At 34.5% G+C, this 26,913-nt stretch overlaps 1 protein-coding gene across 1 annotated transcript in view; it reads right to left on the bottom strand.

The window, feature by feature from the left end:
• Atr (ATR serine/threonine kinase) overlaps positions 1–26,913 on the bottom strand; it is a 108,930-nt gene that overhangs the window by 75,806 nt on the left and 6,211 nt on the right. Inside the window, exons 3-18 of the mRNA XM_048794505.1 lie at positions 25,291–25,440; positions 21,646–22,523; positions 20,527–20,705; positions 19,804–19,995; positions 19,111–19,301; positions 18,382–18,534; positions 16,084–16,276; positions 15,694–15,956; positions 14,505–14,695; positions 14,327–14,427; positions 13,868–14,039; positions 12,676–12,846; positions 10,973–11,167; positions 8,715–8,900; positions 4,679–4,771; positions 2,668–2,798 (exon numbers count right to left, since the gene is read on the bottom strand). Coding sequence (XP_048650462.1) covers positions 2,668–2,798; positions 4,679–4,771; positions 8,715–8,900; positions 10,973–11,167; positions 12,676–12,846; positions 13,868–14,039; positions 14,327–14,427; positions 14,505–14,695; positions 15,694–15,956; positions 16,084–16,276; positions 18,382–18,534; positions 19,111–19,301; positions 19,804–19,995; positions 20,527–20,705; positions 21,646–22,523; positions 25,291–25,440 — 3,439 coding nt within the window. The remainder of the gene's footprint in view (positions 1–2,667; positions 2,799–4,678; positions 4,772–8,714; positions 8,901–10,972; positions 11,168–12,675; positions 12,847–13,867; positions 14,040–14,326; positions 14,428–14,504; positions 14,696–15,693; positions 15,957–16,083; positions 16,277–18,381; positions 18,535–19,110; positions 19,302–19,803; positions 19,996–20,526; positions 20,706–21,645; positions 22,524–25,290; positions 25,441–26,913) is intronic.

Below are 26,913 nucleotides of genomic sequence, written 5' to 3'. Positions count from 1 at the left end.
AAAGCTGAAATTGCATCTCATAATCTGTTAGCAGTCATACTGAAATTGTCATTTTAAAGTCAAATATATGTTTAGACAGAAAAAAAAAGGCAACAGGAACAAAGATATTAAACATACAGAAAAGAAATAAAATGTAAAATCAAAAGAGTTAAGTAAAAAGTAGGTAATCTTTCATTTGGATTGAAAATATACAAATAAACTTGTAATTTTTTTCACTTTATAAAATAATACAAATTGTCTAGTGGCACTAAGACTTGGAAGCAATGACAATAGCAATTGTCAGTCACAATGGGTAGACCAAACAAGTGCCCAGACTAGGAGTTAATCCTGGTTCAAAGGAACCAGAGCTGAAGATCCTAAAAGAAATTGCTAATTTTGGTTCAGGGGCAAGAAATGTCCAAGATGAACCATGACATCTTATCATGCTAGAAAGCAAACAATTTATAAAAGATTAATGGGTTAGTCAAAAGTCATAGGTAACAATCTAAAAGGACCCCTACTGGCTAAAGGCAGGACACATTTGGTAAATGAATATGATTTTCATGTATTAAAATTCATCAAATTCATAAAAATCCATGGGCTAAAATGATACAAAAAGAAAAGAAAAATTTTACTGGAGATTGCTGGGGCACAAAACCTTTATTCTGAAAATTGATAGAAATATTAAAATATTTATCCTGCCTATCCTGTATGAATTAATTTCCTATATAAACTGTTTCACAATGGCTTATTATTTAATGAGGAATTTTGCTTTATTTAATAAGAATTCCATCCAATAGAGGTGGAGTTGTAGCTCAGTGGTAGGGCACTTGCCTCCCATGCATGAGGCCCTGGGTTCAATCCTTTGCACCACATGAAAATAAACAAATAAAAATAAATATTTAAAAAAAAAAAAGAATTCCATCTGATAAATACAAAAGAAATAATTTACCATCTATAATGAAATAATGGACTCAGGCAATGATCACTAATTAATGTTAAAATCTTTAGATAAAAGATCAAAGAAACTATGTTATAGAGGAATTCAGGTTGATAAAACCAAAGCTACTAATTAAACCAAACCTACTAATATTATATATTATGTGACTTATGTTTGAGATAACAGAAGCACGAAGTCCCAAATATAAAGCATTATTCCCTAATAAGTTGAACCTAAATACAATCAATCATCTGTATCTAACTACCAGTTTATATGGAAAAACAATGGAGAAGCGATGAGGTAGAAGAAAAAGTCAAATCAGCAATCAGTCAAATCCTACATTCCAAAATCTTAATAGTTACTATGTATGGAAGGATAAGCTATGTAAGAGCCAAAACAACCAAATGGATGATGTGTGGACCTTGTTTACATTCTGACTCAAACAAATCAACATCTCTGAGGCCACCCAGGGCAATCTAGCAAAATCCTATTTCAAAATAAGTTTTAACAATGTCTGGGGCTGGGGCTGGGGTTGTGGTAAAGCACCTGCTCAGCACATATGAGGCCCTGGGTTTGATCTTCAGTACCACATAAAAACAAACAAACAAAATAAAGGTACTGTGTTGAACTGCAACTAAAAAAATAAATATTTAAAAAAACATATCTGGTTGGGAGGGAAAGGGAGGGGGCAGGGGATTAGCAAGGATGGTGGAATGTGATGGACACCATTACACAAAGTACATGTATGAAGACTTGAACTGGATGTCAACATACTTTATATACAGAGATATGAAAAATTGTGGTATGTATGTGTACTAAGAATTGTAATGCAAAAAAAAGCACCTGTATAAAGGCATAAATTGGGTGAACATACTTTATATACAGAGATACGAAAAATTGTGCTTTATATGTGTAATAAGAAATGTAATGCTGTCATGTGTTTAAAAAAATAAAATCAAATCAATAAAAGATAAAAAACATGTCTGGGGATGTAGCTCAGAGGTGGAATGCTCCTGGTTTCAATCCTCGATAGTACAATAACAAGAAAATACCATATAAAACATTTACATAGTTCACTAAACAAATCAACATCAAAATAGATCTTTGAATATCTATGATTACAGACTAGTTTTAACTAATATTAGGAATTTCTATTATCCTGTTAAGTATAAGAACTAAGAATAGTTCTGCTAAGCATAATAGTTCATGATTTTTTCCCCCTGGTACTAGTAATTGAACCTATCATTGAAATACATGACAGCACTTTAAAAATTCTTTTGAGACAGGTTCTAAGTTGCCTGGATGGCTTGAACATGTTATCCTTCTCCCTCAGCCTTCCATGTGCCACCGAATCCAGCTCATGATAGTCTTTTTTTTTTTTTTTTAATGTCTTCATCCATTAGATACATTTGAAATATCTGTATAAGCACAACAGTGTGAATCTGGGATTTTCTTTAAGATATTTCATCTAACATTAAAAGCGGTAGAGGTAGAATACATTATCAATGTGAACTGTTAGGAAATAGAGAAGGGGGGTTCAATAAATACCTCTTTCTGTTTCCCATTATGATATAAGATTTTCATAATAAACATTTTTAAAGAAAAAAATTAAGCTGTCTTTTAATATAAATAGCCTCTTAATTACTTATGGTTTGACCTAATTTCCCTCAAACAGATAAGAATTCAAGTTAGTGCTACCAGGAAACACAAACACACACACATCCCGATGAACTCAGGCAGGCATTTACCTGCAACACAATTCAGGAAAATCATCCTTGAATCGAAGGCCAGTTCTCAGTGTGGTCATCATCTTCACTCTCACAGAACTGACATGTTTGGGTCCCATCAACTTCATCAAAGACATCAAGCTATTCAAGGCCTATAAATTAAATAGTACTTTAAAATAAAGCTTATAAACGAGCTGCCAAAAGTAGACTGGCCCTTAGGACAAGTGTTTCCCACCCAAATCCCAGCATATCATGTATTTGTAAACAAGACAAAAGATCTGATAAATAAATGTTGGTCAGTTCATTTTGTCAATTTATGTGGGAATTAGGAATTTAAAAAATGCAAGTTAAATTCTGCTTTTTGCTTCCCTTAAAGGTGATTTGTTATTATGGCCTAATGGTTCTCTAGAATAGTAAATTTTCAAATTTATTAATGATATAATACATATTGCTTAACTTTCTTCATATTTATCCCAAATCGCCATGCAACAAAAATAGAAACTGAACTGAATTACAATCATTTGAATTTTAGAGCCTTGTAAAAAAATTTGAAGTAAATGGCATGCTTCACAGTGACCAACAGTTAAGGAAATTTTCGTCCTAATGATACTAAATTCCAGATGTCCTGAGTGTAGTAAAACAAACAACTGATGATATACACAGACCCAGAATTGTATAGACAGCTTCAGGTTCTAACAAAGGGTAAAGATGACTCAACCCCAATTATGTGCCAAAACATGCAAGTTTTTTATGGTTCTATAATGCAAATGTTTCTTTTCTTAGTTTTGAGGTAATTGTCTGATTTGGGATAACAGTAAGTAAATGGCATGCTTCACATGTAGATGAAATAGAAATTGTGTAGGGGATTAAACTTACTAGTTACCACTAAAATAAAAGCCACTGGTTGCTGAAATTTTTAGAGTTCACTGTTATGTATTCATGGGTCCTTTTATTAAGAGAAGGGGAATCAAATACATAAAAGCTTTTATTCATAGATTTTTAAATAATAATCTTACTGACTGCAGGGGTAGAAAGCAACAAAAAGAAAAATTTTATCAATGGCTAAAATTTTGTCCCCGTTTATAGGATAAAAATATTCAGCAGTGACTATTTTAGCAGCCATCATGAAAGTTCATTGTACCCAACCACTTAAACATAAGCTGACAAATACTGAAGTTGCCTTACTTTATAAAACCTAACATTTTGGTATTCAAAGATGGGAGCCAGGTGCTATGGTGCACACTTATAATCCCAGCAGCTCAGGAGGCTGAGGCAGAAGGACTGCAAGTTTAAAGCCAACTTCAGCAACTTAGTGAGGCCCTAAGCAACTTAGGGAGATCCTGTCTCGAAATTTAAAAATTTTAAAAAGGGTTGCGAATGTAGCTCAGTGGTAAAGTGCCACTTTAATTCCCAGCGCCTGAAGAAAAAACAAACACACAACATGGGCCATGACCACATTAGACCCATTTGGACCAATAAGTTCAATTATACAACTTCTGTTTGAGCTATAAGTGATTGCTGGTTTCAAGTCTCCCATTGACCTGGATGCTGTGATGATATGGAGCCAGAAGCTACTGCAACCATAAAGCCTAGTGAATCTGAGCCAAGAGATTGATTCTAAGAATGTACTTCATTTGTTCTTGTGGTGCTGGGGATGGAACCTGAGGCCTGGTGCATGCTAGGCAAGCTCTCTACTACTGATCCATACCCCAGCCCTCTAAGAAAGTTTTCTGATTCCAGAATCAAGTTACAGCTGAAGCTATATTATCTTACACTTTTAGATTTATAAAGCCAACAAATTCCTTTAAGTTATTTTGGGTTGGATTTTCTTTCCCTCATAAACAAAACAATTACAAATTATATAATTCCTACTTACAGATTCCCCCAAACCTTATAAAAGTTATTCAGCAATATACAATGTGAAATGTTTGGTTTTTTGTTTGTTTTTGAGACTAGAAGTGGAAATCACATCTCCTGCATATTCTATATGAACTCAATCCCAGTTCTGTGGAGTTCAATTGTCACTACTTACCATTTTCTTATCTTCAATGCCAACACTGGAGCTCAGTAACTGCATGTTAAAAAAGGCCAAAATGCCCAACAACTTGGGTTGCAAATAATCAGCCTAAGAGAGAAGAAAAACCCAAATAATATGTGAGTTTAATACACATCAAATTTCTTAAATTGACAATTATTTGATGAACTTCATTTTCATTTCACCTAGCCAGGCTAGAATATTAGAAATAAACATATAGTGTATTAAGTTTCTCCAAAAGCATGTATTTTTACATCTAGTATTTAAAGAAATTAGTAAAACTGACTTATAATTACCATGATGAAATATGGTTAAACAGTAATGAAAAAACTATAAACTTTTTATTCATGGAGTGAGCTGTGGTGCTATCTTCAAAATCCAGAGCGGAAAAAAGAAGAAAGACAAGTCACTACCTACCTTTATTCTATGGCATTTAGAGCTAAACTAGAAAAAAAAAAAAAAAAAAGCACTTGATTATGGCCCCCTACCAGAATCATCGTTTGACATACTGTCAGTATCCCTTAAGGTAACAGTGAAAAAGGGGTATAAGACTCTGGGCATCAACAGTTGCAGGGCAGATACAAATCACTGACTATGCCACTTTGGGTCTCCAGAAACAACTAGAGTTAAGCCTTTCTTGAGAGAGAATCCTAAAGATAAGGCCATGAGCTTTAAGTCAAGTCAACTCTGTCTTTAAATCCAAATTTTGACCCTTTTTGATATGTAATCTTAAGATACTTAACTCCTCTGAGTCTATAAAATGTGAACAGTGAAAGTACCTATTGCTTTAAAGGTAAAATAAGATGCTTTGTGCTCAGTCTATAGTTAAATGATAAATCAATTTTAAGTTGTTTATAAACTGGCAAAGTGATTACTCCTAAAGAATATTCCTTTCTCAAAATCTTTATATTTGCAGAGGGAAAATGGCAAGTGAAAGAGCTGGGGCTGAGTGGCAAATGAAGTATTTTCCAACTCTAGAACCAAGCTAGTGTTGGGGCACCTACTTTACATATCTTGAGGTTAAACATACTGCCAAAGGGAAAAGAGTAGGAGCGGGTGTGCTAGCACACAGTGGGAGGAGCTAGACAGCCACCTACATGTCTCTCCAGAACAGATGTTGGGACAAAAACTTTTCTCGATAAGCCCAGAAAATCATGTTTATTAAGCCCCAAATTATATTTTGTTTTGTAAACTTCTGATTTGGATTGAGACTCAACTTTGGCATAATAAGCTACAATTCCAGCATATGCTTCTTAAATAAAATGCAGATACAGATGGCATTCATAAAGCTATATCAATATCCTAAATTTAAAGTTCTTGCATTTAGACAAATAATTCATTCTGAGTTCATTCTGCCACTCAGCACATATGTATTATGCATACCTAGAATACTGAGCAAGGTACAGATACACAAGATAAACAAAGTCACTTTCCCATTAACTTATGTGGCAAATTAGTTTTTAAATAAATATGTAAATATGTGTTAAGTGCTATAAGAAAACACATATGATCATGTGATAGAGAAGACATGAGATGAGTGAATTTAGATGGGGTGATCAGGAAACTTTGAAATCTAAAGAATGAGAAAGAGCCAGGAGGTTATTTCAAGAAGAGAGATATCTACAGCGAAGGTTTGAAGCAGGAAAAAGCTTAGCATATTTAAGAAACAAAAAGTGCTGAAACATAGAAAAAAGGAAGAAGAGTTGCACAAGTAGAAAGGCAGGCAGATCACATATGGTCTTAAAGATTTTAAGAGCAATGAAAACCGTAGAAGAAATTTAAGCAGGGGAATGATATGAGTGTGTAAAAAGAACACTCCAAATGCTGTGCAAGTAATTGATTGTATGGAGGAAACAATGAAAGGAGAGACTAGTTAGGTGGCTTCTATAGTTGTCCCAGAAGAAAATATTAGTTGCTTGTGAGAGTAGTGGCCAAAGAGGGAAAGATATTTTGGAGGCATACCTGATAAGACTTGCCCACACCTTGATTTATTAAAAAAAAATAAAAAATAAAAAAATAATGGAGGGCTCATGAATGTTTTCTAGGTTTTGACTGAAGCAAGTGGGTAGGCAGTGGTACAGTGTACCATTTTCTGAGATAGGGAAGGCTAGGGATAAAAAGGTTAGGGAGGGAAAAATCAGGATTTCTTTTTTCTTTTCTCTCTCTTTTTCATGCTAGAGATTGAATCCAGAGCCTCATGCATGTTAAGAATGCACTCTACCACTCAGCTATGCTGGTTGAAAAAAAGTTTTTTAATGGGATCATTATGTTTGGATTTATTTAGATAATCAAAATATAGGTAAGTACAGATGATAAAAAGGTTGACAGTCTCTGTCTGCCATCCTCTCTCACTCTCAGATCCATTCTCTGCCCTTTTCTGTCCCGCTCAATGCTTGCAAGGATGGCCAGATTGCATTACTTAGGATCCCTCCATCCACTGAATTTTATCAACAGGAAGCAACAATAGGAGAACAGACAGAAGGAAGCAAGTGTGGTATTTCTATTTCCTGCAGTGTGTTCTGAGGTGTTTCTAGCAGTGGCTGCAGTCCTCCACAATGACAAGGCCCCCTATCATGGTTTTAGTTCTCCACAAGGTTCTAGTAACACCATTTCTTTCCTTTTCTCAGGACTAAAGGAACACTAGTTGCCTGCTATTTGCAGTCTCTGGATTTCTTAATATTTTTCTGGTCCTCTTAATTGCCCGCAACACTCGAAAGAGCCCATCTGTTAAAAATGAATAGACAGAGTAGCAAAAAAAAACAAGACAATGTGGTATCATGGAGATGCAACATAGTAAAAAGGATGGTCAATTGTGTTAAATGCTACTGGAAGTTTGCACAAGGTGGACAAAAGAGAAGTCACCATCAGAATTTAATAGCAGGGAAACTGTTAGTGACCCAGACAAAAAAGAATTTCAGTGGAAAAGTGAAAACAGAGCTACAGTAGAATGGGTTCACTTAATGGGAAATGAAAACGCAAAGACAGAAACCTCTTTAAAAATATTTTGTTGGTAGTCCTTTCAGTCTCTTAAAGAAATGACAGCAGGGAGTGAACTTGTGGCTCAGTGGTAGAGTGCTCACCTAGCACGTGTGAGGCCCTGGGTTTGATCCTCAGCACCACATAAAAATAAATAAATACATAAATAAATAAAAGGTATTGTATCTAACTACAACTAAAAAATAAATAAAAAAAAAGAAATGACAGCAAGCATAAAGAAAACAACAAGAATAAGTGTGAGGAGATATATACATATATTTTAAATAAAGAAAATAGTGCCAGGCATAGTGGTGCACACGTGTAATCCCAGCTACTCAGGAAACTGAGACAGGAGGATCACAAGTTGAGGGCCAGTGAGACCCTGTCTCAAAAATAACATATAAAATGGGCTGAGGATGTAGGCCAGTCAGTAAGGCCCTGGGTTCAATTCCTAATATGACTAAAATAAATAAAAATAATTAAACGAACACCATAAAAAAACAGTGAAGTGACTTCAGATATAAACTTAAGGTAGAGAAAGATAAAAAGGGCTAATACATCTTTTAGCTTTCCTTCAATCCAACAATGGATTAAATGTTGAAGGGTATCTGGAAGTAAGGTAGAAGGAAAACTACAAGCATATTCAACATAGTTAAAAATGAAAAACAAACTTTATAATTTACTCAGTAAAAAAAATCTTCAAAATCACTTGAAAATTCCATTTTTCAAAGCTGATACATGCCTTACTATAACCATGCAATATAAGTCAACCTTTTTTTTAAGTAATAATACTAAATAAAATTTTTTTAAAATATCTAACAATTGAAACATGCAAGAACAACAAAAAGTTTCCTCAATTCCATAAAGAAGCTATTAAAAAAGGAGGAAAAATGTAACCATTTGAATGAATAAAGCATGAACTCTGAAGAATGCAGCCTCATGCTATGTGTATAATGAAATCTGCTTCTCTTTGATGATCTCAATTAAAAGAACTTAAGAACTGGGGGGAAAAACAAAAAGGAAGAGAAACAAACACAAAACCTCATATTCCCCTTACCATTAGTTCAGGTGATGTGATATCTTTTGGGCCCTGATATGGATCATCACTAGATGCAAACGAGGCAAGTATTGACAAACCATTGAAAACTTGTTGATAATGTTCTCCAATACGTAGCAACAATTCATTATGCAATCCTTGGAAATCCTGTCTCAACAGGCTCCCCAGTTCAATTTCTGTTTCATTCTAACACAAAGAATTCAAAAAAAGCATTTTTTTTTTCTTTATACAAACATCCTGGAAATAAGTACATTGCTTTGAACATGCTATTAGTAAACCAGGAGCTCTAGACCACGTATTTAATGGTACTAAAAAAAAAAAGGCACTGGAAAATTATTCTACCTTTTCATATGCGTATATGGTGCTGGAGAGTGCATCCAGGGCTTCGTTCTCACTATGTAAAGACTCTAATCTTTTTCTCTACAGGTATACCTACCACGAGTTATAGATAATGAAGAAACGTGATCAGTAAAATTTTTAAAAACCAAGTCCTAGTTTTTCTCTAAGGTCTTATCATATCGTTAACTCAATATTTATAAACACACAAATCCTGGGAAGAAACACAGCAGAGTGCCTAAGACCAGTTTTTCCTCATCAGATTAGTTACATTATAACTCAAACAAGTTACCTACTTGAACCTCTCTTTGCCTTAATTTCCTCACTATAAAACCAAGATATAGGTTGAATATCCTAATCTGAAAAATGCTGCAAAACAAAGCACTGACATGACGATTCACGTAGAAAATTCTATACCTGATATCATGTGATACGTCACAATCAAAATACAGGCTTGCTAAAAATATGTATAAAATTTATACAGGCTCGGGTTATGGCTCAGTGGTAAAGTGTTTGCCTAGCATGTGTGAGGCACTGGATTCAATCCTCAGTACCGCATAAAAATATATAAATAAAATAAAGGGGGGCTGGGGATGTGGCTCAAGTGGTAGCGTGCTCGCCTAGCATGCATGGGACACTGGGTTCAATTCTCAGCACCACATAAAAATAAAATAAAGATACTGTGTCCACCTAAAACTAAAAACAAATATTTTAAAAATAATAATAATAAATAAAATAAAGGTATTGTGTCCATCTACAACTGAAAAAAAGGATTTAAAAAATTATATTCAGGCTATGTGTTTAAGGTGTATATGAAACAAATAAATTCTGTGTGCAAACTTTGGTCCCATCTTCAGGACATCTCATTATGTACACACAAATATTGCAAATCTGAAAAAATATGAAATCTGGACCCAAGTATTTTAGATAACAGTTACTCAACCTGTAGTACCTTTATTGAGTAACTGTGAAGAAGTGAACCAGAGTATGTGGATATAGCAGTTTCTGACACGTGGTAAGACTCTTTTAAATATTTATTACATTCTACCCCCACAACACACAGATTCACTTTCTCAAAATGAATAAATACAATCAATATTCAATAACTCTCATGTTGAGAGAGATCTGCTACTGGCCTATTATGAAAACGAAATACATTAATATCAGAGAAAACGATAAAGTTGTATGTGTATTTCTCAGAGGTTTTTCTGTTCCCACATAGTAACATATTCCTCACAGACAATGTTGTCAATACAACACCAAAAAAGAAGCATAAGCTACCATTTTAAATTTAAAAACAAATAAGAAACAGGGCCAAACTATAACCAGACCACCAAGTAACTAAACTAGATACAGACTTTATACTACAGTTCAAGTTTTCTCTTCCAATGGATATAATTACTTGTATACAGCAGTCGATCAACCAAAATACTAAGACACTAAATGAAATTAGTATTTCATTTAGAACTTCATCCATGAATCGGGGATGGTGGCACACACCTATAATCCCAGCTGCTTGGGAGGTTGAGGCAGCAGGATCTCGAGTTCAAAGCCAGCCTCAGCATAAGTGAGGTGCTAAGCAACTCAGTGAAACCCTGTCTCTAGATAAAATACAAAACAGGGTTGGGAGTGTGGCTTAGTACTCAAGTGCCCCTGAGTTCAATCTCTAGTACTGGGGGAAAAAAAAAAAAGAGAGGACTTCATCCATGAGAATAACTATCCTAGCCCATTATGGTGAAATGATCAAATAAAATATTAAAAGAATTCTACTTAATATGTGTCTAAGACAAAGATTATTTAACCCAACAACATTTAATATATTTTTTAGGATAGGCTATAAATTATTCTCCTTCCCATTAGAGTAAGTTTTCATTAATCCTACTTTAAACAAAAGAATAAAACATATACAAATATTCAATTACCTTCAGATAATGAAGCGCACGTTCTAATTCATCTTTGGAACAAGAACAAACCAAATGAGAAAAAATATATTTGAAGTTATTTATTAAAATCTCTCTACGATTGACATTTAATTGTTTTCCTAAGGTTCGAATGAGAGCAGAAGCTGCAGGGCTTGCTTTGGCAGCTAGGTCAGGCAGTAAAACTTGTAAAGTCCTCTGAAAAAGAATACAGAAGTTACTAAAAAGTACATTTGTCTGTGTGATAAAATATTCACATAAGCTATGTACAAAAATATTCGAAAATGCCATACACATTTGAAGTCCAGATATAACTTGAATTTGAATTCAGATTTACCATTTATTTACTTGTCTGGTATCTAGTGAGCATCTGCTATGATTCAGGCACTGTAGATATTACAAAACAAGCAAAGTGCCTGGTGGCATAGAAGGTGGAGACACACAATAACAAAGAAGACCATTTCTCATGAGTATGTGTTAAAATCCACACATGCTCTAAGGTAAAGAAGTCTTAAGTCTGATGAAGTCTTTAACTTATATGTAAAGAAGAAAATCTTTTAACATATCTAACATAGCAATACTACAACAAGTCTATCTTCATTGAGGTCTATTTTCTTTAAGATCTTATTCATAAAATACACATGGAACCCAAAGATAAAATGGTTGGCCTTTCATTTATTCTACACTTACCTAATGAATACTTACTGCATGTCAATCACTATTTTAAGTACTAGAGATATAACAATGAACAAGACTCACACTTTGCCTTCAGAGACCATCTTACTTGTGTTATGCTTCCAACTTAAATATTAACACTATAAGACTTCTAAAATCTTTTAAGATAGTTTCTACAAAGTTATCATAATTATTATGTTAGAATGATTATGTAATATTCTGTGACCTAAAATTAGACACTTAATTTCTTCTTTGCTACTTGAACACTGTTGCAATAAACATCTGTATTTTTTGGTTCCCAGAGTAGAATTAATAGCATAATAGTATGAACTGCTATTATAATTTATTGTTAAGAGTAACAATATATCTTGCTTTTTGGAAAGGATAAGAAGATAATCTATTCTTTTTTTTTCTTTTTCCTGTTACTGGGGATTGAATCCAGGGGCACTTTACCACTGAACTCTATCCCCACCCCTTTTTGTTTTTTTGGGTCTCATTAAGTTGTCCAGCAGGCCTCAAACTTGCAATCCTTCTGCTTTGGTCTCCCAAGTGGCTGGAATTACAGGTGGGTGCCACCAGGCCCAGCATCTACTCTCTTCACCTTTTAAATATCAGCCCAGTGAATTTCAAAGATTTATCAAACCATATCATACTACAAATTTTTCATTTGAATTCATAGCAGATCATACCACTAGCTTTGTACATTAATACTCCAACTCCTCAAAGGGAGAAATGATCATATTAGTCTTTGAATTATCAATAGAACCAAAGGCTCAACTACTTCACTGAATGAATTTGCACAGCCAAACCTACAGAGCAGTAACTTAAAATCAATAGGGACTTAAGTTTTATAGGATAATAAAAACAAAACATGTAAATTTGAAAATCTAGGATCCATATGCTCCTTAATGTATTTGCCAGATTTCTTGGAAAAAAAGGGAAGAAATAAAGAAAGGCCGACAATATAATGAATAAAATACTGAATTAATAAAATACTGAATCAATTAAGTAAACTATACATTGCAACTCACTGTAAGGAAACGATTAAGATCAGGAAAGTCAAAAACATTGGCAATTTCAGATAAGGTATTTAAAGTCATTTCTCTCTGGTGAGCTACATCTTGTTTTCGCATCTCAGCATTCTGGCAAGGAGTACTTGGAAGTGCTGTCATCTGACTGGAGTGAAGAGATTCTACCAAAAACTAGAGCAAAAACAATTTTATTATTATTAGAAATTTTAATGCTTTTTCATCTAACATAAAGGGTAGTCAGTGTTCTACATTGCTTGAATTGACTCATTGAATATAACATTAATGAAATGGATTATGTCATAACTCCCTTTTACAGATGAAGTAACAAGGCTTATTTTAAAAACTTGAATACCATGCGAACAATTGTATCACAAATATAGGATAAAACTAATATCTTAGTATAGACTACCCTTTCAGCCATTCACTGAACATACTTTTCTGAAAATAAAGTGTGCTATCTATAACATCAAGGCATACAATTTTATTATCGCCTAAAAGGCTAAAAAAAAAAAAAAAGGATTCTCCCCTAAAGATTAATAATGGTGTGATAATTCAATAAATCATCATAAGATGACTTGTCCCAGGCCGGGGTTATGGCTTATCAGTAGAGAACTTGCCTCACACGTGCAAGGCCCTGGGTTTGATCCTCAGCACCACATAAAAATAAATAAATAAAATAAAGTTATTAAAAAAAAAAAAAAAAAAGATGACTTTTCCCTCTCTCTTTTTTTTCTTTTAAGAGAGAGAGAGAATTTTTTTAATATTTATTTTTTTTAGTTTTTGGTGGACATAACATCTTTATTTTATTTTTATGTGGTGCTGAGGATTGAACCCAGTGCCCCGCGGATGCCAGGCGAGCGCGCTACCGCTTAAGCCACATCCCCAGCCCTTCCCTCTCTTATTTACAATCTATGTCTTCAGATCAATATGCTAAAATATAAAATGGCAACATAAAAACATAATTTTAAAATAATATTATAAAGCAAGCAAAATAACACATGGACACATGTTCTTTCTTTCTTTCTTCAGATGTTTCCTGGCTGAACTCAAACTGGGCTCAAGCAAACCTCCCACCTCCACCTCCCAAGCAACTATAGGTGAGCACCACCATAGCCAGTTTTATTTATTTATTTTTTCAAACTCTTAGAAAGTACTGCTATTACCTATAGTCAAGATGAATACTGATTCTCACCTGACAGATGGGTTTCTTATACTGACTGAAAAAACTTTGCAGTTTAACACTTTTAGCTGCAACCAGAGCTCTAATTTCTGTATATGCTGCTCCAGAGATAGACGCTGACTTAGATAACAAACAATGCAATAAGTGCAACAGTGCAAAAGGTACCAAATCTCCTTTTGCTGCCCTAAAATTTAAAAACAAACAAACATGTATATGTATAATCAATGCCTCCGAAACAAATGAAAACCCACAAATATAAACATGCTGAATCCCATTTTTACAAGTAATATCAAATACCTCGCATTCATTGTCTTTTTTTTTTTTTTTGCAGTGCTGAGGATCAAACTCAGATCCTCGTGCATGTTAGGTAAGCACTCTACTACTAAGCTACATCCCCAGCCCTCACTGTCACTTATAGCAGGAATATAAGACAATGATTAAAATAAAGAATACAAATGCTGCCAAATGTACCTTCCAATGTCCCCTGTTGTAAGAATCAAGGTATCCTTCAACTCATTATTTCTTGATATTTGGGCATGTGTATATGCTTCCTTCATTCTTAAGACAAATAGCTAGAATAAAATTAAACTAGTTAAAAAAAAAAAAAACTTAGAGATAGATTTATAACCCAAATGTTAAAAATATTAACCTCTTTTATAAATCCATCTTCAGAACCCAAGGCTTCCAATATATGTTTGATATTTCCACTAAAAGCCACTCTAACATCCTTGTCTGGATCTTCCATTAAGTTTAATAAAGTTCCAAGAACTGCTTTAACATCTGTTTCATCTTCTCTAAAATCAAGATGTTTACAAATATGATGTAGATTATCTATGAAAGCTAAAGGGAGAGAGTACACATTACCTAATGTGACACATTAAATATCAAAGTTATACTGTAAAAATATTGTCAATAAACAACATACTGATGAACATTCCCAAGTTCCTTTATATGCCAACACTTAATATTCGAATATACATACCACACAGAATTAAAATAAGATGTTTATAAATTTGAATTGCTTTATACTTATGCCATAAATGACTAAAATCAAAAATAAATTCCAAATTTTTAAGCTACAAATAATCCTTTTTAGATTTTATAAATAATTGTATGTTACCATGCAGACTTAAGCACATTTCACTAATTCAAACAACCTTGAACTAAGAGGATTTTTTTTTGTAGTGCATAATTATACATAATATTGGGGTTCATTTTGACATAATCATACATGCATGGAATATAATTTGCTCCACTTCAGGGAAATCTCTATTGTTAAAATTACAAGATTTAGGGGCCCTAAAACTACCTACTATCTATTGCTTTGAAAACTTGGGAACAATTTCCAACTTACTGCCTAAACAAATGAATTTTTCTAGTATTTGTACAAATTTTATGCTCCCCCAAAAAGTCACATTTTATTAACCCTGGAAAGTAGCCAAAAAGATACAATCTACAGACCTCAGTTGGGCAAGGTAATCTATTTGAAGTTCTAAAGGTTCAAAGTGGTTACGGGACACAATAAGATGGTCTCTGGTATCACTGAAGAAAATACATAATATTGAACCTTACAATATTATACCAACTTTCTGGTTTGCCCCCATTAGACTCTCAAATCACAAGAACATTTTAAAAATCAAAAAATCATTTATCTTATTAGTTTTGCGATAATCTAATACCAGTCCCATACCATTTATATTCAATCATTACTGAGCATTCAATCTATCAAGCGTATAACTTGTTATAATCTTTTAAGGCTTCAGACTAATTTTGTCATCGATATGAAAACTGCAACTTTAATAGTATTTTAAAATATTAAGTAAATCATAACCACTCACCAAGTTTTACTGGACTAGGTGTTTTTTTTTTCAATAGGAAAAGGAATGGCTTGCAAATAGAAGCTTTTAGTTGAGAAGAGGAACATTCATGTTGAGAAATAGCTTTCAGGCTTTTACAGAAGAGGTCCACATTTCCATGCTCAGAGAAAGGTTCTATTAAAGAACTTGTCAAATAAAACACGCCATGAAGAGTACAGACCAGCTGACCAAGTATAGAAGCAAATTCTTTCTTGACAACGTCAGAATCATCTTTGACTTTATCTCTGGGGGGAAAAAAAAAGTACTAAGTCATCTTGCTTACAATGAGCAATAAACAAATATTTACATATATAGCCAGAGAATGAGTCTTCCAATCAAGTGATACATTCAAATTAAAATCTTAATACATACATAAGAATCTTGGGAACTCTGTTACAAGGATTCTTCTGCTGCAGTAAGATAAAAAATCCATTAACACAACTAGCCCGGATTACTTCATGGGAGCTTTGCAAAGCCCAGTTGTAAACTGCTGTTCTCCATTCAAGGAATATTCTTCTTGGAAACAGAGTTAGAAGAAACACACATCTTGACTGTGCCTGTGGTGCTGAGAAAATTAAGTCTATTAAACAAGATTTCTAACAGTGTTAATTGAAAATCATCTACCAGAGAGTAAACAAACAAGTTAGTTATCTTTGTAAAATTTTCTTCTTTTTTTAGATAACAAAAATTTACTGCCCAAGAATGTCAACCAGTGAGATGTAAAACAACTCTCATGTTCTGCTAACAGGGGTGTAGATTGGCACATCTTTGGGGAACAATATAGCAGAACAGAGTTCTGGGTGTGCAAACTCTACAACCCAACAATTTCACTCCTGGAAGTCACCCTGAAATACTGATTCTCAAACTTTAATATGCACATGAATTGCCTGATCTTGTTAAAAATGCAGATTCACAATCAGAAGTTCTAGATGCAGCATAAGCTTCTCTTTTTCTAATAAGTTTCCAAATGGTGGTAAACCACACTCAAACAGCAAGCCCTGGACTTTGTCATTTATAAAAACTTTCTTTGAAATTGTGTTTGTAATTGTGAAAACAATTTGATCGCCCACCAAAAGGAGAATTGATAGTGTTTGTTCTACAGTTACCTACTTTTCAGAAGTTTAAATAAAATACCAGTTCCATGTATTACCATGGATAAATCTCATAAAGATAATGTTGAATAATAAAATGCAAGTTGTTTCACAATAGCAAGACTGTGGAACCAACCTAGATGCCCTTCAATAGACGAATGGATAAAAAAAATGTGGCATTTATACACAATGGAGTATTACTCTGCATTAAAAAATGACAAAATCATAGAATTTACAGGGAAATGGATGGCATTAGAGCAGATTATGCTAAGTGAAGCTAGCCAATCCCTAAAAAACAAATGCCAAATGTCTTCTTTGATATAAGGAGAGTAACTAAGATCAGAGTAGGGACGAAGAGCAGGAGAAGAAGATTAACATTTAACAGGGATGAGAGGTGGGAGGGAAAGGGAGAGAGAAGGGAAATTGCATGGTAATGGAAGGAGACCCTCAGGGTTATACAGTGGAGGGGGTAGAGAGAGAGGAGGGGAGGGGAGGGGAGAGGTGGGGAGGGGGGAGGGTGGAGGATGGGAAAGGCAGCGGAGCACAACAGACACTAGTATGGCAATATGTAATTCAATGGATGTGTAACTGATGTGATTCTGCAATCTGTGTATGGGGTGAAGGTGGGAGTTCATAACCCACTTGAATCAAAGTGTGGAATATGATATGTCAAGAAATTTGTAATGTTTTGAACAACCCACAATAAAAAATTAAAAAAAAAAAGAAAACAATGAAATTAAACAATTAGTATTACTTGGTCAAATATTGGTAAAATAAAGTATGTGCATTTGTGTGTAAAAAAAAAATGCAAGTTGTAAAAAGAAATAGAATTCTACCTATTATTTGGAGAAAAATACATCTATAGTGAAAGTAATAAAATATTTATCAGAACAGTAAAACACCTAATTCAGAACAGTAGTTATCACTAGGGAAAGAATGAGGGGAATAAAACTGGTGAGGGACAATAGAAGGGCTTCCATTACATCCATAACATTTTTACTTCTTTTTTTGTTGTAGTTTACCCCTCACCCCACACTAGGATTGAACCCAGGGTTTTTGCACATGCTAGGCAATGCTCTACCACTTGGCTACATCCCAACCCTTTTTATTTTGAAACAGGATCTCTCTAAGTTACCTAGTCTGGCTTCAAACTTGGAATAATTCTCCTGTCTAAGCCAAAGTAGCTGGAATTACAGGTATGTACCACCACGCCCAGCTAACAATTCAATTCTTAAAATGGGAGGCTGATACAAGAAACTTTGGTGTATTACTCTCCATTTTTTTTTTTTTGGGGGGTATTTCTCAAATATTTCATAAGTTTCTTAAATGAACATCAAAGATATTTAAGAATATATTTCAAATTTTTTTACAGAAAGCAAAGAAATGGGATATATGGGGCAGACTTTCATTTGTTCCTTTGAATATATTTAATTCCTTTCTGAATTATAAAAGTATACCCCCTCTATTAATTATTGAAAAAAATGTTAGCAATAAGTGTCATAAACTGTACAGTGATAAGTTAAAACAAAGCAAAACAAAACAAACTACACTCATAAGACATAAATTTGTGACCACTTACAGCAACTATCTGAAATCCTCTGGCTTAATGTTAGAAGACTAGTGGCAAAAGTAGTCAGCTTTAAAGAATCATCATCAGAATGGGAATAAATCCATGGAAGTGACAGCATTCCACATAAATCTTCCAGAATATGATCTTCAAATGAATTTTTTACTACAGAAGCACAAAATAGAACATAAATTATACTTATTCCTTAACCATATCTAACTTTTGTCTTTTTTCAATAAAAATATATATATTGGGAACATCAAATGGAATTATAATAAACATTCAATAAACAGGGGTTCTTAATGTAAAGGGCCATGAATAATGCTCTTCCTTTTTCTTTTTTGGTGCTAGGGATCAAACCCAGGGCCTTGTGCATACAAGGTATACAATCTATCACTAAGCTATACTTCCATCCCTAGGAATGATGTTCTGAGGTCTGTGAAGCCAAACAAATTAAATGTGACTTTATAAAAATATTCATCTATGCACTATTTAAAAGAGTTCTTCAAATTTTCATATTTAAAAATAATCTTAAGTTATAAGTAAATTTCTATTGACTAAAATAAAAATATTATAAAAATAAGTTTGAAACTAAGAAATTATTAACAATCTTAACTGATCAAAATCAAGAAATATCTTCTGGGTAGTCCTAACACTTGTATATTTAGGCTTCAGGCAAAAACAAAAGCCTATTTCTACACTGATCAAGGCTATTCCGATCTACTGATTATTTGTACTCACCTTGCATATAAATCAAAGCATCATAAATTTTCACCACATTATCAATGACTACCTCCAGTTGAGGTTTCTGAATAGATTCTAACAAATTCCTACAGCTCTTAATCACTTTTGTGTAAAAATCCAAAGACATCCAAGTTATCAGTACTGAAGATTTCTTTTCACATTTGTGCTGACAGTCCTTGAAATTATGGCTGCAATAAGTACATTTTTTAGGAGACATTAGAATTAAGATGAATTATGATATTGTCAAACATAACACTACAGCAAAGATGAAAGAAGAGTACAAAACAAACCTATAACAACTTTAAAAACAATTAAAAGAAAACAAACAAGCTAATTAATATCTTTATTACTATTTTAGGTTTATAATAACTATGTTGGTTTCAATCACTCTTCTGATTTAGGAATTAAAATTAATCAGGGATCCTTAAATGTGGTATCACCAGGCTCAAAAATTACTGAATACATGTCTGCACAATTATTAACTGGTTTAGTAAATCTTTTCTTCTTTCTGTGCACACTTAGCACAGTGCCTAGCATTTAGTAGGCATGAAGCAGAAAACAAACTCATAGACTTCACTGAAAAGTTTGTGTCCCAAGGTCACAAATGAAGTTAATAAAAAGGTCTCCTTCAACAGGAAATCCAAATTCATTATAGGAAACCCACCCAGAAAATACAAGAAGTTGTTTTACCAGTCCATGTTTTGATGACAACAGTGAACAGTACACAGAGCAGTCAGTTGTAAGATAACAGTGATTCCTTCTAAAGCCTCAATAACAGGATTCTTCAGACTACTACATTCAAGGGAAATCTGAAGGGATTCAGCTTTTTGTTTCAGTGCATTCCATAATATGCTTTTTTTGTTCATATCCACATGTTTAATTCTATAATTAATTACAATGACAGTAAAAAGAGATATTAAATATAAGTCTGGTTAAAACATGAAGCATGGGACTGAGGATCTAACTTAGAGGTACAGCACATGCTTAGCATATGTAAGGCTCTGGGTTCAATCCTCAACATCAAAACAAAAACAATGAAACATATTTAAACAAAAATGCCATGTAACATGAACTTTTATCTATACTAAGACAAACTTAAAACAATGCTCAGGCTGGCTGAAATATGGCAATTCTTTGGCTATGTTACAAAAAAAAAAGGTTTACTTGTTAACATTTGAAAAGTTATTGATAGATGCACATTTCAGAGATATTTCATATATTAATTAAATAGGCATATAAAAACATTCAAAGTAACTACATTTAGCCATGTAGAACTATTAAAACATTTTAAGCATTCCTTTGACTAAGTTAGAATGATGTTTTTTGTCTATTTAAATCAAAGTACTTAACTAAAGCTGATTTTTAAAGTGAATAAAATTTAAATGGCTAAATACAAACTGAATAAGGTCATACTCTTCCGACTGTTTCGATGCTCTTTTGAAAGAACTTAGAGAGGAGCTGAGTCTACGTCTTTTGGGTGATATTCCATCACTATTAGTGCCAAGATTTTCCTGTTGAGCTTGGCACTGTATTTCCTCAATGATTTCCATACTTTCCATTTTCAAGGCTGCATAAAGTGGGCCCAACAAGTACTGAGGAAACAAAAATAATTTCAAAAACTATCTCTTAGAAAATATGTCTATATTACAGGCAGCAAAAATGCATTAGGTGTTAGCTACATGTTTTCAAGTAAATTTAGTAAACTATTTTGGGGGGCTGGGTTGTGGCTCAATGGTAGAGTGCTTGCCTACCATACATGAGGCACTGGGTTCAATTCTTAGCACCACATAAAAATAAACAAACAAAATAAAGGCACTGTGTCTATCTACATCTAAAAAAATTAATAAATAAATAAAATTTAAAACAAAATATTTTGGAGGTTTCTATAAGGCAAACCAAACACCCAAGTTAATCTTTATTATTTCACAGTCCATAGATCAATGATAGGTTTATATTTTAGAAGGCTTATAACAAATCCTTCTCTCTATAATCTCTTTTTCCCCTACCAAAATGCTACAAAGAAAAATTCTATAACAGAATTAATTTTTCCATACTATAAATCAAACAAGATTTCTAGATAATATGAACTAAAATGCTTAAACAAGTTACTACTACACATCTGAATATTTTATTACCTGACTTCCAGTTTAAACAGAAAGAGGACATAATTTGGCATGACTAATTAGTCATAGATTTTATAAGTGATTGATTATAACATGTCAAAGATAAAAATCTATGTGAGTGATCAAAGTCTGCAATTAAGTTTATAACTAGCCCTATTTCAAATAATAATGTAGCAAATTTACCCTTCACTTTAAAACATTTTACTCTACTGGCAGTTCATTAACAACTTAATGAACAAATACTTCAGAAATCAAAGTAAAAATCCAATAGGAAGCCAGACTAAACCATGAAAATCATTATATCTTCAATATATTATAAAAGATACTCTTTCTCATTATATCTTGTACATATACATACATTTAAGTGACCAAAATACACACTGTACAAGTAACTTTAAGAATTACTCACCTTTACATCTGCCTGAACTCCAATAACATCTGCAAGAGCTCTACAAATATTTCCTACATAGACCTTCCTGACTTGTAAAGCAGATTCATACCCAGCTGGCACAAACTTTATGAAATACTGCAGTAAATGACACAAAGCTGCTTTTAGCAAATCAGACTTGAGCCGCATAAGCACACCATCTTCAAACATGACACAGAGTTTTTCCAGCAGCATATTTAAATAGACAGGTTCAATATTTCTATAAGCTTCTGCTTCAAAAGGGAAGAGTGTCTTTATAAGTTTTGATAATGGCTCTTCATACAGTTTTAAGTGATCAGCATCCATTTCTACAAGATGTTTTAACAATTCCAAAAATGAGCTGAAGAAAGCACTGGCTGGTTGTGCTGGTAGTCCTCCAAGTTCAAAGAGTTCAGTTACAAGGCTTATTGCTAAGCATTTAACTTTTGGACTACCATACTCTAGAAGAACACAACCTATTCGCCAAAGAAAGAGTTCTTGCCTTCTAAAAAACACAGTTGCAATAATACGAATAAGAACCATTAATAAAGTGACTTCAATACATTCCAAATTTTGCATGCTAACAAACTGCAAAGGAGCTGGTTGTAAATATTCCATATGTTCATCTAATTGGCTTAAAAATCGGTTAAAGACCACTGGCCATTCCACAACATCTCCCATTGCACTTCTTCTGTGGAGGCAAATCAAGTCTTCAAAAAGATATAATAATTCCTTTGTGAGTACCCCAAAAATAGTAGGACTCTTGCTTTTAAAAAGAAATAATAATGAGCAGATAACTTCACAGATTTTCTTGTGTAACATGTGACAGGATGGAGTTGCTGCAATCCTTAAAAGTCTTGTGATGATCCAATTACTGAATTCTTTAAAGTAAACAAAAAGATAATCAGTAAGTATATCAGAAGTGTTAATTTGCTAAATGCGCAAAGACTGATTTTTAAAAGTATAAACTTAAATAACAGTCTCTATTCCTTACACAATGGAAACATAACAGTAGTTTTGAATATCATCTTTAATAGCTTCTTAGCCTTTTGTCTAAGATCAAGTACAGAATATCAACTTTGAGTCAGACAGATAAGGTCCTAGCCTGTCACATACTAGTTGCCTGAACTTGGCATTTTTGGAACCTCTGTAACATCATCTACAAAAGGAGAATAATGATATCTATGCTATGGGCTGCTGTAAGGGTCAAATAAGATGTGTGTGAAATATGCAGGATAGTTTCCAAAGTATAATAAACGTTCAACATATGGTAGTTATTATCACTCCTTCAAAAAAGATTTATTGAGTGGAGGGCTAGAGGTATATACCTCAGTGGCAGAGCAATTGTCTAGTGTTAAGGCCCTGGGTTCAAAAGGGAAGAGTGTCTTTATAAGTTCTGATAATAACTCTTAGTTACTTTTGTGCTCCCCTAGCACACACACAAAAAAAGATCAAGTGGTAACTCTGTCCCAGGATAAATCATCATAGTCGTGTCCACACAAACCCTATAGAATTCTTGAACTTTTTGACTACAACTAAGAAATATATTTTATATCATGGCTCAGTATATTTACTTTAAACATATGAAACAAAACTTTTATGAACTTTAAACAGTACTTATACACATTACATTCAATGTACCATATTTCTAGTCTATTTTATCTTATCTTGAATGCCAAAACTCCTTAAAGTAATTTCATAACCCACTAGTCAGTTTACAAAATATCATAGCAAAGAATATGGACAAACAGCCAGGTGTGGTGGTGCATGACTGTAATCCCAGCAGCTCGGAAGGCTGAGGTAGGAGGATCATGAGTTCAAAATCAGCCTCAGCAACTTAGTGAGGCCCTATCTCTAAATAAAATACAAAAAAGGGCTGAGGCTACGGTTCAATAGTTATTGCCCCTGGGTTCAATCTTTGGTACCAAAAAAAAAAAGAATACGAGAGGCTGGGGTTGTGGCTCAGTGGTAGAGTACTTGCCTCACACGTGCAAGACCCTGGGCTCAATCCTAGGCACCACATAAAAATAAATAAGTGAAATAAAGGTATTGTGTCTGACTACAACTAAAAAATAAATATTAAAAAAAAGAGTATAAACAAACAGGTGATTATAATGGTTTAACAATCATTGTAGAAGAAACACAGAATGCTAGTACTAAAAGAGCACAAGAAATAGCAACCGAGCCAGTCCTGGGAAGTCAGGAGTAAAAGAAAAAAACTTTTGGAGGACATGCTATTAAAGTTGAGTCTTGGGCTGGGGGTGTGGCTCAAGTGGTAGCGCGCTCGCCTGGCATGCGTGCATCCCGGGTTCGATCCTCAGCACCACATACCAACAAAGATGTTGTGTCCGCCGAAAATTAAACAATAAAAATAAATAAAAATTATTTAAAAAAAAAAAAAAAAAGTTGAGTCTTGAAGTGTTAAAATTTAAAATACTTCATTATATGGGGGGCGGACAGGAAGCTTGCTTTGCATCTCTTTATTAGGAGACCAATAAAGAGATAAAAGTAGTTGGAATAATAAGAATTAAGCATAGCAAAAAGCCTCAAAATATAGAAAAAAATGTCAGCAAGTTTTTTTTTTTAAATTAACTATCTGCCTTTTTTTAATATTTATTTTTTAGTTGTAGTTGGATACAATATCTTTAATTAATTAATTAATTATTTTGTGGTGCTGAGGATGGAACCCAGGGCCTCTCCCGTGCTAAGTGAGTGCTCTACCACTGAGCCACAACCCCAGCCTCAATTTTTTAAAAATATTTTTTAGTTATTGATAGAGCTTTATTTTATTTATTTATATGTGGTTCTGAGAATCCAACCCAGTGCCTCACACTTGCCAGGCAAGTGCTACCACTGAGCCACAGCCCCAAGCAAGTTTTTTTGCAATATTTTATTTTTCTTTAATTGTTGATGGACACAACATATTCATTTATTTATATGCAATGCTGAGAATTGAACCTAGTGCCTCACACATGTGAGGCAAGTGCTTTAACCCTGAGCCACAACCCCAGCAAGCCCAGCAGCAAGTTTTTTTCTTAAAGCCAGATAGTAAATATTTTTTACTTGAGTGCCCAAGTTGCCTCTGTAGTGATTACAGACCATAAGTAAACAAATGGGCATAGCTGTGCTCCAGAATAAGAAATGATCTAGAAAAAAAAAAGATTACCAAAAACAGAAAAAAGAAAACTGTGCCAAAATGTTCAATGGCAAATGAACATTTTTGGTTACTTCTGCTCTAAGTATTTAGCATTATGATAATAAAAATAAAATTATATGAGATAAAAATAACCAATACCACTACTGCTTTGTTCCCTCAATTTCTATCAAACCTGACTCAAAAGTACAGCCATAGTCATGTGCAGTGGTGTAAACCTGTAATCACAGAGACTCTGGTGGCTGAGGCAGGATAATTACAAGTGTGAGACAAGCTTAGGCAAGCCTCAGAAACTTAGCATAATCTGGTCTCAAAAAAACAAGTGTGTGGGATTGGGGGTTGGGGTGCTGGGGATCATTGGTAAAGTACCTTGGGTTCAATTCCTGGTATCACACACACTCACAGTGCAATCACATACTTGATAGTTCAAAAGAGCAGAAAACGGTAGATTTCAATAAAATAGACTGTGGATGACTGCAGATGAATGCACTCACCAATACAACTGCCTTTGGTCTCATGTTGCCACTGGCTTCCATTCACATTTACAAACATAAGTGGGGAAGATTTCATGATATGCTGGATGAAATCAAGCAACATCACAGAGGTTGGCTGAGAGTCAGTTTTCTTTACAAGTTCTAGAGCAACTAAAATAATAAGAGATAATTTTAGAGCCTTGACAACTTAAAACAGCAGATTTTACGTTAAGAAACTAGACTCTGGTGATCAGAATTATGTCCAGCATAGTGTTCAATGGTAAATCGATAGAGCTACAAACACTACAGTCTTATCTAATTTTAAATGTTTAATAATAACTTGCATTCACCTATCATAATTCCATTCAGCAAATGTGTGTTACAGGATTACAATATACCAGGCACTATGCTAAAATATAAAGATTAAAATAAAATCTCATAATCCAGGAGGAGTCAAGCAAATAAATAATAGTATAATATGGTAACTGCACTTATCTAGAAAAGAAAAAACAGGTATCTCGGAAGACACACTGAAGGAATTTCTAGATGAGAAGCTGGTCAAGCACAGGGGAAGGCAAATGGTCTAAACAGAGGGGGCACTTTGTGAAAACACATCTTGCAAGTAGTCAAAATCCTCTGTGCTTTTTTTCAGAAACCTTAACTATGCTGATTGAAAAAAAAAAAAGGCTAAATGGTTACCATATCATAAAAACTGTCTGTGCCAAATATGGAATGAAAATTATAAGCCCTAAGTGAAATGCCACTCTATAATAAAAACTCCATGTAATTTCAAGAGATATGACACCTTCTTAGACTGCCACAATAAAGAGTTGATTCAACAACTTACAGGGCTGGGGTTGTGGCTCAGCAGTTGAGCTCTTGCCTAGCATGTGTGAGGCACTGGGTTAGATCCTCATCACTATATAAGAATAAACAAGTAAAATAAAGGTATTGTGTCCAACCACAACTAAAATATAAATATTTAAAAAAAAACAACATACAGAATTCTAGTACCTCTTGAAAACAAAAGTAGCTACTCATTTAAAGAGTTTTTCCATATACAAGAAAAAGAAACAGGTGGCCCGCGGAGGGGCAGAGCTGCCAACCACGCCTGCAAGGTAGGCAGGCCTGCGACCCACCAGCAGAACAGGTGCAGCGGCCTGCTGAGGGGCAGAGCCACCCCCTCCCCCGACGCCTGCAAGGTAGGCGGACCTGTGACCCACCGGCAGAACAGTCCCAGAATTCCGCGGAGGGGCAGAGCTGCCCCACGCGCCTGCAGGTAGGCGGACCTGCGACCACCAACAGAACAGGCCAGACCTGCAACCGACAGACAGAACAGGCCCAGCGGCCTGCGAAAGGGTAGAGCCGCCCCCCCCCGCGCCTGCAAGGTAGGCGGACCTGCGACCCACCGGCAGAACAGGCCCAGCGGCCTCCAGAGGGGCAGTGCCACTGCCCGCGCCTGCAAAGTAGGCAGAACTGCGACCACCGACAGAACAAGCCTAGCGGCCCGCAGAGGGGCAGAGCCGCCCGCAGAGGGGCAGAGCCGCCGCCCGCGCCTGCAAGGTAGGCGGACCTGCTACCAACCGGCAGAACAGGCCCAGTGGCCTGTCGGTGTGGTAGGCACATTGCCCCAATTGGAGGAGG

Source organism: Marmota marmota, unplaced genomic scaffold (genome assembly GCF_001458135.2).
Source record: "Marmota marmota marmota unplaced genomic scaffold, marMar, whole genome shotgun sequence".
NCBI classification, from domain to species: domain Eukaryota; kingdom Metazoa; phylum Chordata; class Mammalia; order Rodentia; family Sciuridae; genus Marmota; species Marmota marmota.
This window is presented reverse-complemented; position numbering and strand designations above follow the sequence as displayed.